This window comes from Microcebus murinus, chromosome 17 (assembly GCF_040939455.1).
Source record: "Microcebus murinus isolate Inina chromosome 17, M.murinus_Inina_mat1.0, whole genome shotgun sequence".
NCBI lineage: Eukaryota > Metazoa > Chordata > Mammalia > Primates > Cheirogaleidae > Microcebus > Microcebus murinus.
Window position 1 is genome coordinate 12,475,759 of NC_134120.1, and position 16,690 is coordinate 12,492,448.

Consider the following 16,690-nt stretch of genomic DNA (forward strand, 5'->3'; position numbering starts at 1 on the left):
GCTTTGTTTCTCTGTACCAATTTATCTACAAATAGCAAAAGCAGATTCACTTCCCTTATTAATGGATGGAAGTGATGACCACTAACCACAAAAACAACTGAAACACTATAACAAATTTCTGTTTATGAAGTAGTTACCTTATAATTTGTCTAATTCCCACATACAGAATTAAGCAATCGAAGTATATTTTCATTATCAACAATTTGTAAAGCACTTACTAAAACTCAGGCTTCTCTCTTAAAGTGGTAGGTAGAAATGATTAGTAAAGTAAAATAGCCTAAGATAAAGACATTTAAGTTCAACTTAAGTGACAAGCTTTTCAACTACCATGAACAAAGCAACTGAAACCATGTACATACAAATTATTACTATCAGACTTTGCTTTTGAGGCCATTCTCTATACTACTCTTTCTAAACGTGGCAGGATATCACTATAAAAGAATTCTCTGATCTATTATCTCATATGAAGGATGGCAGGATGTGCCACCCCAAATCATGCCACTTTGGACTTTGGCCAAAAGACACTTGGTTTCTTCATGAAACCAAGAGAGAAAACTCCTAAGTGAAAGATGCCCTCCCTATCCCAGGAGGAAAGCAACATTCTTATTAGCAGAGACTGGAAATCAAGGCTGAGGATTCTGTACAAATAGATCTTGTTAAAATAATTCTCATCTTCATTTGGTCTCCCCATATATTAGTTACTTTTCCATAATTTCCTCTTTATTCAACCCAATACATGAGCACGTAGGTTTTGCCATCTCTTTAGGTCTTTATATTCCTATGGGGGCTCCTATGTACACATAGAAATCGGTGCGCTTTTCTACTGTTAATGCTTATGTCCATTTAATTCTCAGGTCCAAATAAAAACCCTTACAAAGTACAAAGTACAACCCTTACAAAGTAAAGTTTTGCCTCCTCTACACTTTTACAAATTCCAGGTAAAGTTTTGCCTCCCCTACACTTACAAACTCTAGATCTTACCAATGAAATTTTAATAAATGATAAATGAATAAATGACAAATTTATGAGAGCTAAATTTATCAGGACAATAAAGTGTTTGAACACCATTATAATTGACTGCAAATAAGTCCATACTGCTTTGCTATCATATGAAAAACACAAAATTAAGACATGGGAAGCAAAGTTATATTCCTTGGATTTAAACCAGCAAAAAGTTGTCCTCTACTGACTCTACAAAGAAAGTTATTATATCTTATTAAAAATCATTCTCCATTGTAAAACCATCTAGGTCATTTTAACATAAGTGAAGTGCTATTTATTAACAAAAAAGATAAACAATGTATTATAGTTATTAGTGACATATATAATCAGGAAAGAAACCATTCAAACCACCAAAAATTACTCTCATGTTTGCCTCTCCTTTATATTCTTCCTTCGTTTTTGAGATATAATAAACTAAACTTTTGATTCAAAATCGGACAGTTCATATTTAATGACCTAATATTTTTTTTTTTTTTAAACTTGAAAATTCCAATGCCAATACAGGAAAAACAAACAGCAGTAGTTCCAAGAACAATGTTTTCCTCCTGAAACTGCTGACCTGTATGTGTACAACAGCATGCCATCTTTCCAGATTTAGAATGCTGGTGCAAATACCAATTTAAATGTTCTGTAAAATAGCTCACTTCTTTAAGATGAAAATTTGCAGAAGAGATAAAAATTAAGGGGCTATGCGCTCAAGATAAAATGTCTCAGAACTCCTACCTGATATAACTATACTATAGTTAAAGTTTCTTCCTGGATATTTGCCCTAACACTATAATCTAAAAATTAATTACTTTAAGACTTAGGTAAAAATATAAAAATAAATTACCTTTTGGTATCTCTCTAATAGGTTCCTTGTGAAACATACACTAGAGATTTATTAGCACAAATTCCTTAAACACACAAATAAAAACAAACAAATATATGGCGCATCTCAAAGTCACCACACTAACTGAATGAATATAAAAAAGGTACATTAATGTTTTCTGAAGTATAAATATAATTTTCTTAAATACATATTATAGGTTTAATTCCTGGCATTAAGTATACACATGTATGTGTGGTGTATGTATGTTTATATGTATATTTTTCAACTTACTACTCTAAAACTTAGCAATAAAATCTTTCTTGGCTAATCAGAGTGGGAGACAAACACCTCATAGTAGTGTATGGTGAAAAATAAATTGGTTTAAAGCCTAGTTTTTTCAAAAGGACAACACAACAACTCACCAGTTACTCAGACCCTATATACCAAGTCCTCTGGGCCTACCTTTCCCATGCTTTAGCAACAGAAAGGACAAAACAGAAACCCTTTTTATTGCAATGCTAAACTTGAAAGTCTTTTACCTTAAATAAAAATCACCGCTTTATATTTTACACTATAAAGTACGAGTTGATAATGTAACTTGGTATGTTTTGTTTTGTTTTTTTACAAGAAAAGTCAATTAAAGAAGCTGGACATCAGCTGGATCACATACTGTGTGATCCATTTATATCAAGTACAAAAACAAGCAAAACTAATTTATGGTGTTTGAAGTCAGGATAGTAGTTATCTTTGGGATAATAAAAGGAGAGGTACAAGGAGGTCTGCTGGAGTGCTGATAAAATTTCATTTCTCAATATGTGTAGTGGATAGCATACAGTATGTAATCTTCAAGATAAATTACTATTTATCAATAAGAATGATGGATTTATCAGCACAAAGGGATTTTTGATTATTCTGTTCTAGATACCTAAGTGCTTATTTCTGAATAATTTTAAAGACATAAACCAAACCAAGATTTTTTTTTAAAAAATATGTGTACTGGTTACATAGATGTATTCACTTTGTGGAAATCCATCAAGTGGAATACTCATATTTGTGCCTTTTCTATGTTTTTGTTGTACTTCTACAAAAAGACTTTCAAAAGGTTACATAAGGAGGAGTTATAGCCTAGATTCTCTCCCTAATTCCAGCAGGAGACAGTTTATTCCCTGGAAGAAACTAAACCACAGAGTCCCTGATTCAAAGACATCAGGCGTAGTAGAAAACACTGCTCTGGAAACAGAGAGATTAAATACTCACTAACCTTGAGATGCCAGTTTTTTTCCCTACTCAGTTCCCTGAATCTTGGTGTTCACTGCTGAAGGAAAAGACCAAAAGACTTCTCTCAAGTAAAACTGACACACCTAAGGAAAAGATCCACATACTCTTTGTTGTGTAGCAGGCCAAAAGAGCAACCTACACTAGGCTCCAGGAAGGAGGTCTCCAAAAATGGAGTGTTGAGAAGAGTGTTGGAGTTTTGTCAGAAAGCTTACAAGTATTAGAGAAAAATCAAAGTATATAAATGAAAAAGTAGGACCACTCTGCAGCCAGCACAAGAAAGGAAATATAATCATTGCATTTAAACACCTTATCTAGGCCGGGCGCTGTGGCTCACGCCTGTAATCCTAGCTCTTGGGAGGCCGAGGCGGGCGGATTGCTCAAGGTCAGGAGTTCAAAACCAGCCTGAGCAAGAGCGAGACCCCGTCTCTACTATAAATAGAAAGAAATTAATTGGCCAACTGATATATATATAAAAAATTAGCTGAGCATGGTGGCGCATGCCTGTAGTCCCAGCTACTCGGGAGGCTGAGGCAGAAGGATCACTCAAGCCCAGGAGTTTGAGGTTGCTGTGAGCTAGGCTGACGCCACGGCACTCACTCTAGCCTGGACAACAAAGTGAGACTCTGTCTCAAAAAAAAAAAAATAAAAAAAATAAAATAAACACCTTATCTGTGGATAATAGTTCCATGCGCATAATAATGTGAACAGTGGATATTGATTTAACAAAAAAATATATTATTGAGAGAACAGGGAAGGAGAAGTTTGTGCATGTGACATGGCGCAGAGGGAGTGTGATATAATGAAAAAGAACTAAACCCTTACCTTCCACAGTAGTAAGTCAACATATAATGTTCCCTAATGAAAAATCAAAACATAGTAGTACATGTATAAAATTTAAAGAGACGGAAGAAAACAGCAGAAAGAGCCAGAAGACTGGGGAGCAGGACTTGGTTATAAGGATGGGCTAAAGCTTCAGGCACCTATTTTTTTAGTATAAACCTATTGCTTATTAAGATTTTTACAAATCTATATATGATATTACTTTGATGGAGAAAAAAGGTTAAACTTTTTTAAAGTTTGCAAACTTTGTAAAGTAAAGGCTGGGTGCAGTGGCTGGCACCTGTAATCCCAGCACTTTAGGAGGCCAAGGCAGGAGGATTGCTTGAGGCCAGAAGTTTGAGATCAGCCTAACATAGCGAGATCTTATTAGCCAGGCATGGTGACATGTGCCTGAATTCCCAGTTACTCAGGAGGGTGAGATAGGAGGATCGCTTGAGCCCCGAATTGTATTCTTAGCAGTGAGCTAAGAATACCACCACTGCACGTTGACCTGGGTGACAAAGTGAGACCCTGTCTGTCTATATCTATCTATCTATCCATCCATCATCTATCTATCTATCTATCTAAAATATATGTAAATAAATAAATACAAAATAAAACAAAAACCAAGAAACATATAAAATAACAGGCAATAATAATAAAGTCTGACCTGCAGAAGGAAAATGACAGTAAGACAATCAGTTCTCCAAGGTAGTACAAGGTCCAGGTGAGAGCTGAGAAGTTCTTTTACTATGACAGCTGCTAAGAGAAGGTATGTATAGTAGAGAGATGAGAGTAGAGGGGAACAGAGGATGGATTCAAAAGATACAGAGATTCAGAATCAAGAGATATGGGGGGTCAAGTAGGTGACTAAAAGGCAAGGCAGGACTTGAACCCTAGTGAAGTAGGGCATGCCCAAAATATCCTTCCATCTGGATATTTATTTATTCCACAAATACTGGTTCTTTGGGAGCATCATATTCTCCTATGTAACAAGAAGGGTGTTTTTTTTTCTTTTCTTTTCTGTTTTATTTTGTTTTCTTTTAAAGAGATAGTGTCTCATTGTGTCACTCAGACTGGAGTGCAGTGGCACAATCATAGCTCAATGTAGCCTCAAACTCCTAGGCTCAAGTGATTTCCCCACCCCAGCCTCCAGATTAGCTGGGACTATAGGTATACACCACCATGTGTGGCTAATTTTTTCCCTTTTTTTGGTAGAGACAGGGTCTCGTCATGTTGTCTAGGCTGGTCTCAAACTCCTGCCCCAAGCTATCTTCTCATCTCAGCCTCCCAAAGTGCTGGGATTACAGGCACAGGCCACTGCACCCAGCCTAGAAACATTTTAATTTTCTTCTTGTTTAAAGTTTTGGATTATTACAAAATACTCAAATAGAAAAATACAGAAAATAATAATAGTGATCATCGAGGTATTCACTATTCAGCTTTTCAAAATATTAACATTTTCCTTATAATTTCTTTTTATTTTTTAAAGAAATAAACATTACATACAGATATAGTTGAAATCCTCTTCAAACCATTCCTTAATCCATTCCCCTAACTTCCTCCCCAGAAAGTACTATTAACCTGAATTTGGCATTTAACATCCCCATAGATGTCACCTCTAAAAAGAGAGCATTCATTTAAATGAACTCTAATGCCCTGTTCTTTTCTAAGACACCAGGATTCTGTAGTATAACAAAAAGTCCTTGATGTTCTATAATAGAAATGCAGAAGTCTACGCTACTGTGAAATACACAAAAAGATTTCAAAATAATTTCAAACCTCAGAACAGATTTTGAATCATGACGTAATCCTTCAGCAAAAAAAAAAAATCATATCATATTAACTTTATTGCAGTAGTATCAGTACAAAGATTAATATCAATACATAGGGTACATAAAAACCAAAATTTGAGAAGTCCACTGTGGTTTACTTTCATAGTACCCATCAGCTACAGGGAACAATGAGTTGCTTAAGTACAACATCCTTATTGGAGTCTCTACTATCTATGTAACTAATTCACTGCAGTACCAAATTGTCCCAGTTGTCGTTATATTCTTCTATGTTCTTCTCTGCCAGGCAATTGCAGCAGAAATATTCTTTTAAAAAGTCTGTAATGCCAGTTTTACTTAAGAATGTCCTTGATGGTACAGGTAAGTTATTTTTATTACATCTCAACCCCTGAGTGCATGTCTTTTTAATTTTATGGGTGATAAAGTAGGAAGTAAACATAAAGCACATCTGGTGCATACTAAAGCATGATGGCTATCTCAAGGAAGACACCTGTATGATGATTTTAATTGTAAGCCAAACCAATCACTATTTACATGGAGTACCATTTTTACTTGCAAGAACTGACAAACTACTGTTATTTGTACTTGGGTATTTGGCAGCCATTTTCTTAAAAATGAAGTGAGAAGGTTGCTTTAGAAAAAAACTGATGGTGTCTGTTGCCCATGATAACCTTTAAGTTTGTTTTGTTTTGTTTTGTTTTGAGACAGAGTCTCACTTTGTTGCCCAGCCTAGAGTGAGTGCCGTGGCATCAGCCTAGCTCACAGCAACCTCAATCTCCTGGGCTCAAGCGATCCTCCTGCCTCAGCCTCCTGCGTAGTTGGGACTACAGGCGTGCATCTCCATGCCCGGCTAATTTTTTGTATATATATATTTTAGTTGGTCAATTAATTTCTTCCTATTTTTAGTAGAGACGGGTTCTTGCTCAGGCTGGTTTCGAACTCCTGACCTCAAGCAATCCGCCTGCCTCCCAGAGTGCTAGGATTACAGGCGTGAGCCCCCACGCCCAGCCTTTAAGCTTTTGATAGAAAATAAAAATTTTGGAAAACTTGTTTCTACAATGAGCTTGAAACTTCCTAATACTTAAAGACTTGTCTAATAAGATCAAGTGGTGCTATCAACATATGTGAACTCTTGAAATTGTACAATGAATGTGTTAATATTTGGAATATCTATATTACCCAATAAACCAGTACTTTCCAAATGACCAACACTTCATGCAGTAAAATGGGGCATGGATATTCAATGGATCTTAATGTTAAAGAATTCAAAAGGTTTTAGATCTCATATTAGAACTAACAATTAAGAAATGACCACTTGTCAAGTTTTGATATAGTATCAAAGAAGAATATTCACAATTATCTGAAAAGGCAATTACAATACTCTTCCATTTCCAATTATATTCACAAGCTTTATAAGCAATTGTTGGATTATTCTTTCTGAATGTTAAAAACCATAAACACAGAATCACAATGGTTAATTACCAGTTTAACCTCTTATCATACCAGTCATATAAAAACAAATGAACTGGCCATTATTTATTTAAAACATACTCTTTTACAGTTATAGTTTTATACGTTTGCAACAAATATATAAATATCAGAGGATTAATTTACTGCAGAATCAAGATTGATTACTGCTCCAAAAGGAAAGGAAATGAATATCGTAAACTCTGACATCTGTTTTGGAGACGTGCAAGTCAAGTTCCTTCTCTCTGGTTATAAAGGAGCAAACCTATTTATTTAACATGTGACTCTTCAAACATATATACTAATCACTCAGATGACATGGTGTCAATGGATTTAAACCTTGGTTCTTAAATTTCTAAGGAAATGTCTTTCCATTGAAAAAACAGATCTTCCGTAAATTTCAAAAGAAATAATTTAATCTGAACAAAACCCTGAAACTCAGAAGTAGCATATCCAATGTTATTAACTTTTTGCAGATGCATTTTTAGATAGGTTAAGGAATAAAAGTGATTGAAAGAGGATTGATTGTTCTTATACAAATCTATCTAGTTAATAAATATCATAAAGCACTAATTTCAAAGGCAAAAACTTTGGAAAAAATTCAGAATGAGAATTGACAATGTCCTAATAAGCAAAGTTCTATTACTCTGCTCTCTGAAAGAGAAAGTTTATACACTGTAGCTTTTCCAGTCAGGATATTCAAGAGATAACAATCAGAAGCTGCTTCTGCCCCTGTGCCTCCCTAAGGAGCCACCCATTTCCACAGGCTCACCTTTGCAGTTCATTGAGCCCCCTGGCAGCTGGAAGGTTAGGGTTTTGCCTTAGGAAGTTTTGTTTTAAATTGAGATGAGTGAGGTCTTGGCTGTAGAAGAGGTTGGCAGGCAGATGCTCTAGGCTGCAACACGAGAGGTCCACTGAGCTAATGCGCTGCGATGCAACCTACAGTGGGGATAAAAGTACAATTTAATTTTAATACCATCCACTTATCCTATAATTACTTTCTATGAATAGAAATAAGATAACCACATTTGGGAACAGACACACTATGCAAGTAGCACTGTTAGTCCAAGCATAACTAATAGAGTATTGACAGCCATGCACCACATAACACTGCAGTCAATGACAGACTGTACATGCAGTGGTGGTCTCATAAATTATAATGAAGCTGAAAAATTTCTATAGCCTCGTGATTTGGTAGCCATCATAATGCTACAGTGCTACGTATAACCCTTTCTATGTTTAGACATGTTTAGGTACACAAATACTTATCATTGTATTACAACTGCCTACAGCATTCAGTACAATAACTTGTTGTACAGGTTTGTAGCCTAGGAGTAACAGGCTATACTATATATGGCCTTAGTGTATGGTAGGTTATACAATCTATGTTTGTGTAAAAAAAAGTGCACTCTATGATGTTAACACAATAAGGAAATCGCCTAATGATGCATTTCTCAGACTATATCCCCATCACTAAGTGATACATGACTGTACCTAGTACAGAAAACAGAGCCTCTGCCTAGGAGGGTGCTTATAGTAACCTAGCATAGGAGACAAGTTCAAAATAATACAGATTATCCCATCAGGTTTAGTGATATCCGTAATTTCCTCTGATGTAGGAGTTTTATTCCTAAAAATATAAGGAATAATTCTACCTCATGGTAAGAAAATTCAGAGCTAAATAATACAAGACTTTAAAGCAAATGCAGGGTTAGGAGATAGACACTAAGATGTAAATCAAATGTATGAAAGTTCTTGTATATATACATTGATTTAAAATAGCACAAACAAAAAAAAGCAGTTTATCAATGGCCTTGTACACATCTTCAATAATAGTATCATATAATCAGGTTCCATTACCTACTTGCTATATACTTCTCAGGTTGCCTGTCCCTCCCACAGTTTCAATGAGATGCTTATAGATTCATTGTGCTTTGCTTCACATGTAAGTATTCTATGTAAAACTTATTTTATGTCTAAATGTTTATCCAGATGTTCAATGCCTTCCTGGTTAAATGACTCCTGCCATAGCCATGATCCTAGGGCTACAGACCAACTTGCATGCTGGAGACAGAAAATATGTTGGGTACCCTCTATTTCTCAAATGTTCTCGCCAATGTTCCATGGAATACACTGCCAGGTTATGCCAAAGCATGCGGCTTTAGCCGCACCACCCCACATCTTGGCTCCTCTCCTCACAGAGACCATGGGAATATAGCTCTAAGACTCCAGTTGATTCTCCCTCTTTATTGTTACCAAAGCTTTAGGGCAGAAGCTTTACTCTTAATCTCTGATCAATCTGATGTCCTTTGCTATTGCCAAAGCTCAGGTTTCTTTTATTAATTACAGAAGGCAATAGAATAGAGTCCTTAGGACTGTGGGTCTAGACTCCCAGTGTGTGGATTCCTATCCCAGCACCATCACTTAGGAGCTGAGATAACTTGAGCAGATCACTGATCTCTCCAAGATCCAGTTTTCTCATCTGCATTATAGGCATAAAGCTAGTACCTACTTCTGTGTGCCTGGCACACAGAAAAAGTATTCAGTAAATGTTAACTACTATTACCACTAATACTGCTATTTCCAAACAGAGTAATTCACATTTTATATCCATTGGAATCCAAATTCTCCTGATGCTAAAGAGGTATTCAGAAGTAAATTCGCATAAAATATTTTCTGCTGATGGCATATTTGAGATTGGAAATAAATTACTGTGCACATATAAAATGTAAAGGGACCCTAGGGTGAAAAGGGCTGGGCAGGACTCATCCCAAAAGATCTTACAGAGGAAGTCTTGAGTTTGCATTTCAGCAGTTTTATCTTTCCTTGAATTTTCACCATTAAATAAGAAAAAGAAAATTCCAAACAGGGCCAAACCACTCATATAAAACAACAGATGTGAAAAGAAACAGAATTTTAATGGGCCTGAAAGACAGGTGCAAAAGCTATGGAGTTGACAGGAACCTGTTTCTAGAAAGTAAGATTGAAAGTTCTGTTAGTCAGTGGAATCATTCATTGAAAACTATGTGTTGAGCATCGAAGGGTGTGTGCCAGACCTTATATTTTCCGAGGTACAACCATAAAACAGGACAGATGCACACTCTGTCCTGAATGCGTACACATCAAGAGGAGATGGCAATTAAGATACTGCATGATAGTTGTTATAATAATAGAAAGTGCAATAGCACAGAACACTATCCCAAGGGATCAGGAAGGCTTCCCAGAGGATGTAACGTCCAAGCCCAAACTTGAAGCCTGAGTAGAAATCTGTGTTTTGTGTCTGCCGCAAATCCTTTCTCCAGTTCTTCCTGGTACAGTCCTTCAAACACATGTGATCCTAAGGGGAGCTGCAAACAAAGTATCCTGATGTTCCGTGTATAGGATAGGCATGTACTCCCACATGAGCAACCCTAGTGCTCCATCTGCTGAAGCCACAGATCCAACAGGTGCCAACAAGGGGATCCAAGTTAGGCTAAGCAGAGGACTTCTCTAGGATTTACATATTCTGAAGCCAGGAGAGAGATAGAGAGAACCAGCTGCTTGGTGCTGTGGTTAAAATGAATGAACTAGATCAGGTATCAACCTGAATTGATAAAAAAGCAAATTGCAATATGCTTCACACAGTATAATACCATTTAGGAAACACATTTTTAACACGAACATATACAACTCCATATTATATATAAATAGTTATATGTGCAATAGGCTGTAAAACCACACATTGGTCATATACCAAATTAATGACTGACTGTTTCTAGATAGGAAGGGAGGGAAATGGAAATAGGGAAGACAGGAGATTTTATCTGTAATGTTTATTTCCTTATAAGAGGAACAGCAGAAGATACAAAGCAACTGTATCAGTATGTTAAGAACTTGGGAGGCTGGTACATGGAAATTATATTTGTATTATCTTTTGTATTCTTCTGTGTATATGTGTGTGTATTTAATTTGAAAAATATAATATGATCTCAATAAAAATTTCAGTAAAAATAGGAAAAAAAGATGAAAGCAGTCTTCTGATTTTCCTCCCAATCGAGTGTTCTAATGAGTGGCGCACCAGGGACAATTCTTCCTCCTGTAATCGAAGGATCCCCCAATACTGTGTAGTGGGCGAATGGTAACCCTCAGAAATACACATTCATGTCCCAGTCCCCAGAATCTATGAATATTATCTTAAATGGCAAAAGTGTGAATATTACCTAATATGATGAACGATGTCATTAAGTTAAGGATCTTGACAAGGAGATGCTTACCCTGGATGATCCAGGTGGACCCTAAATACAATTGCATGGATCTTTATCTGAGAAGCAGATGGCATTGTACGATAGAAGAGGAAAAGGCACCGTGACCATGGAGGCAGAGACTGGAGTGATGTGACCATAAGTCAAAGAATACTGGCAGCCACCAGGAGCCAGGAAAGGCAAAGAGTGGATTCTATCCTGAATTCTCCCCAGAGCCTTTGAAGGAAACCAGGTCCTGCTGGTACCTTGATTTTGGATTTCTGGCCTCTAGAACTGTCAGAGAATAAGTTTCTATTCTTTTAAGCAGGAAGGTTTTATTAATTTGTTGCAGCAGCCACAGGAAACTAATACATCCCTTCTCTATCTTTTCCATAGAAAAGTGCTTTTCATTTTCATTTATTCAGCATGTTCACTGAGTATCTACTAGGTGCCAATTACCATTCTAGGTAAGCACTTAATATACTTTAGTAAACAAAATGAACATCCCTGCCCCTATGAAGCTTTCCTCACAAATAAATTAGATGTTAAAAATTGGTAAGTCCTCTGGGAACAAACAGAACATGAAGATGGAGGTGAGGGAGCAGGATTGCTGCAACGGTGGTAGACTGTAATTTAAACGGGTTGGTCAGGGTGGGTGTCACTCAGAAGGTGACATTTAGACATGAAGGACAAGAGGAAGTCAGCTAAAAGGATTTATCTAGGAAAAGAACATTCCAGGCAGAGGAAGTAGCCAGTGTTAGGGCCAGCAGAAAGTAATGTGCCTGGCATGTGTGAGGGACATGGGGACCACTGAGAACAAGGGGATGGTGACTGGCAATAAGGTCAGAGAGGTCAGGGGGTAGGTGAGCAGCAGATGCTGTGGGGCCTTCAGGCCACTGTAAGGATGCTGGCTTTAAATGTGAGCAGAATGGGAAGTAAGTGTGGAAAGGTTCTGAGAAAAAGTGAGAGGTAATCACCAACATATAGTCCACTCTCTGTATCCACAGGGGATTGGTCCTAGGACCCCCTTGGATACCAAAATCCGCAGATGCTCAGGTGCTTGATAGCAAAATGGCATAGCACAGTTGGCCCTCTGTATCCATGGTTTCAATTCACACTTGGTTGGCTCCAGGGGTGGGAAACCTGCAGACACCGAGGGCCAAATGTATTATGTAATTTCCTTATTTTTTATCTGTCTCTAGACTGTCCGCTCCATAAAGGCAGATATTTTTCTATTTTGTTCACTGATATAACCCTATGCTTAGCACTTGGTGCGACCCTCAAAACTTACCTGCTGGAAGAATGGCCAATGGATCACTTTACAGCCCTTCCCGCTCACCAGTTTACCTCTGCATTTAATGTATTCATTCACGTGAAGATCACTTTAAAGAAGACAAATTCTATTTCAACTGAAAGATCACGCTAAACACTCCCTTTGGACAACTAAGATAAAATGATTAAACGTCAAGCTGTATTTGCTTCCTTTCCTCATTCTGGACCACAAGCTGTTTCTGCTGGAAACAAGGGAGAGGAAACCACAGTAACGAGGCTACAACAAGTGCAAGCAGTCTTACAGGAGCTGTGGCAGAACTAGGAACATCTAGAGTGAGGAAATAAATTCAACATATCATGATGGCCATGGACAGTGAGCTGCCAAAGTGACCATAAAAGCTACCACTGGCTGCATGTCTGCCCAGTCCCCTGCCCTGGCTATAGAATGGGAGATTTAAGTGCTTCCACCCAGGCCCCACCTGGGAACACCAGGACTCCACCACAAAGAGGAAAGCACTCTAGTTAGAAGGTTTTGCTTGAATCCCAACTGAAAAACCTACCAGTTGGGTGACCCAAAGAAACTCTGACCCATCTACACAGCAGCTGATAAGATCCTTCTTAAAATGATAAAGACCTACATAAATAAAATTAATCAGAAAACTACCTATACATATCTCAGAGCAAGTAGCCTTTAATGTTCTTTTTATTTTTTCAAGTAATAGTAACCACAATAATAATAGCTAAAATTTAGGTAGTGCTTCCTTTGTTACAGGCACTGTTCCATGAACTTAAGACATGGTGCTTAATCTTCACAACAACTTCATGTAGTAAGGGCTTACTCCCATTTCAGAGATAACGGTTAAACTGAGTCACAGAGCATGCCTAAGGTCGCATGGTTAAAGCAACAGGATCAGAGTTTAAACAAAAGCCTGTACTCGTAACTCAATGCCATCAGCTCAGGACTTGGAAGAAGTTTAGATCTGACCAGAATGGAGGCTCCTCTAACCCTAATAATAAATAATAACATAACTAGAGCAAAGAAAATTAGATGTAGTCCCTAAGATAAGTTTAAGCCTTACAAATGAAGACAATGTGGTGAAAGATAGTGAGTCCTCCTCGAGAGAAGCAGAGGAGACCATCTGCTGACCAAACACAGATTTCAGAGGAGAGAGAAGCCCTATTGGGCATCATTCCCTGACATCATGGGCTCTGCCCGCTCCAATCTCACACAGCCTGTCCAAATAGGCAATAGCAGTGCCACCTGGTGAGCACCTAATCAAATTTTAAAAGTTACAAGAAAAGTGTAAGAGGTCACAGACATTTGGAAAGAAAGTGAAAGAAACAGGCACGTATAAAATTGCCTCAAATCTTTGTTATAAAAAAGGACTTCTAAAGGATCTCATAATCAGAATATTTTTCCTTTTGGCAAAAGCTACTCTACTTGTACTCAAAAACTTCAAGACAGTAAAAGACACAAAGCTGAGACCCAAGCAACTTGACAGATAGAAGGAAGAAAGGGCATAGGCTTAACAGTCTGCAGGGGTGTGTGCAAAGGGTTCTACTGACAAGCTTTGTGGTTTTAGGTAAGTCATTTCATCTACCTGACCTCCAGTTTCCTCATCTCTAAGGTAGAATAAATAATATCTTCCCTGATCAGCTTGATAAGTGGCTATAGTAATAACACTTTTCTCATTTTAAAAAAATCAGAAGAGGCTCTGTAGACCAAGTAAACCATTGCTCTTGTCACCCTAAGCAGTTATACAGATAAAGTGCAATCAAAGACAAACCATCAATGAACTACAAGTGACTGAATTCAGGTTTTAGATCAGTTAAAGGTAATTGTGGCTTAGGAAATCAGTTCTAGTCTATATTAACAACAAGAAAATGTTTAAAGCTTATAATTTAGAGTTAGTAAATTAAATGCAACTTTTCCCGCATGAACCTACATACTCTGGGAGATATAGGAAAATGAACATGAATCCCAACTACCTGCCTAGGTTGTCTTCTTTTCCAAATGACTTGTAAACATATATGGGGGGAAAAGTTCATTTGGCTCTCATTTGGCTTTCCCCCAAAGAACACTACAGGGTAAAAATAAAAATGATAGTATGAACAACAAGATTTTCAGATTACTTAAATGGGCATCCACAAATTTTCTAACATGTTACACAGCTGGACACTTTCTTGAGTCATTTCTTTGCCTATCCAGAGGACTCTTATGTCAAAAAATGTCATTGTTCTAAGTCTAGCTGAGTTGCATTTCCAAAGCAATATATCTGTCCTATCCTTAACCTATCCCCACCAAGCTGTCAAAATTATTAAATATCATCTTCCCTTATAATAGGACTGTATTCTGCATCACTCACATTACTCTTTATGGTTCACTTAGTGGATAATCATCTTTTATAGACAAGGGAAAGTTCGCAGTATCATTCACCTGATTTTTTTGTCCGCTTTGTACTTTAGTAAAGTTACATTTATCCTTATTATGTGCATCGCATGCTCAAAATTAAGCAAAATGATTCTGAAAGGTTTGGTCAAAGCAGCTTAAATAGCACAAATAATTCAGCCTGTGTAAAGTAAAAGATTGCTGTGAACTGGCATTATGAGTCATTAATTGCTCTGGCCTACCCTTTAGTGGCTTAGGAAATTACGCCCCTGGCTACAGGGATAGTCTCTGGGGAGTTCACCAGACTTTTCTAAATAATTCTTAACCTCGACTGACCTAGTTTTCATTCTCATCCCTCCCAAAAATGCTTTGGGAAGGCATGAGGTGGGAGAGTATAAATTTAGAATACAGTTTATTAATCTTTATCAGTTAAGCAACTTCTAACAGCTTTACTTGCTTCAATTTCATCCTTATCAATACAATTTTACAGTGTTTTATATCAAACAAAAAATTTCAATTTAAAAAAATTTTAATCCCTACTGCTCCAAAACACGCAATTATTTCTTTTAAAAACTTCTATAAAAATGCCTTTTGCTTGACCCCAGAGCTTTTCACAATGACATCTCATCTCTTGATTCTGTACTAATTATCATTCTATAAAATCTGTTTAACAACAGATACTAAAAATCTTCCTATAAAATTAATTATAATATATACCTTAATAATGTCCTAATAGGAGCATATCAAGCTACCAATTTTGGACTCAGTAAATTTTATCTGGAATTTCAGTACTTTACCGTTTCTTTTCCTTAAAAAGGTTAAACAATATGGAATATAAAATAAAATATGCAAATTAATTTTAAATTATTAGAGCTAATGAAGTGGCAAATCAATGAAGATAACAGGAAAATCCAGAGAGGCTGTCATTAATAGGTAAAAATGAGAGATGGAATTCTATGAGGCCAAGAGTGGTTAGGGGTGCAGAAGGATACCTATGATTTTAAGATAGGCTTAAGGTACCTGTGAAAATATAGTTAACAAACCCCAAAATAAAAGAGTATGGAAAGAGCTACGGGATAAAGAAACAATACATTTGGCTCATTGTTCAATCACCAAGCTATACCAATATAGAGAAATCTAGACTAAGAGATCCTCCTAGGCATCTCTCACTCTTTTTTGCCAGGGAGGAGGGGTACAGGGAGAGAGATGAGGAGTTGCCATGCTTACGGCCATCATGAAAACCTGAGTGAATTGTGCTATATATGTTCTTTATTGGCATTTTATGAACCAGGCACTGTCCTTGGGACTGGAGAGATGCAGTCTTTGTCTTCACAAGCTTAGCCTCTTGAGGACAGAGACCTCTAAACAACTATAATTCAACAATGTACATGCAGTGGTGCCAAGAGGGCAAGCACAGAGCCAAGAACACGATCCGATCCTTAGAGCTCCACGTCAACAATAACAGTTCCCAACAGTAACAGTCCCCTCCCGTGACAAAATGAGCCGTGGATTCACAGGCACTTCTGCTGTATTTGTCCAGCGAGCTCAGTGTGTAGCCAAAAGTGAAAATGTGGACCTGGTACCTCATTCTTCATGAGTCAGAAGCAACTGTAAGGGGACAGAGGAGATGGCACCAACA

The 16,690-nt window shown here is 37.2% G+C and overlaps 1 protein-coding gene across 1 annotated transcript in view; it reads right to left on the reverse strand.

Annotated features, from left to right (window-relative positions):
• The window catches only part of PHLPP1 (PH domain and leucine rich repeat protein phosphatase 1), a 220,835-nt gene that overhangs the window by 86,764 nt on the left and 117,381 nt on the right, over nt 1–16,690 (reverse strand). The window contains exon 4 of the mRNA XM_012774470.3: nt 7,943–8,109. Within this exon, the coding sequence (XP_012629924.3) occupies nt 7,943–8,109 (167 nt within the window). The remainder of the gene's footprint in view (nt 1–7,942; nt 8,110–16,690) is intronic.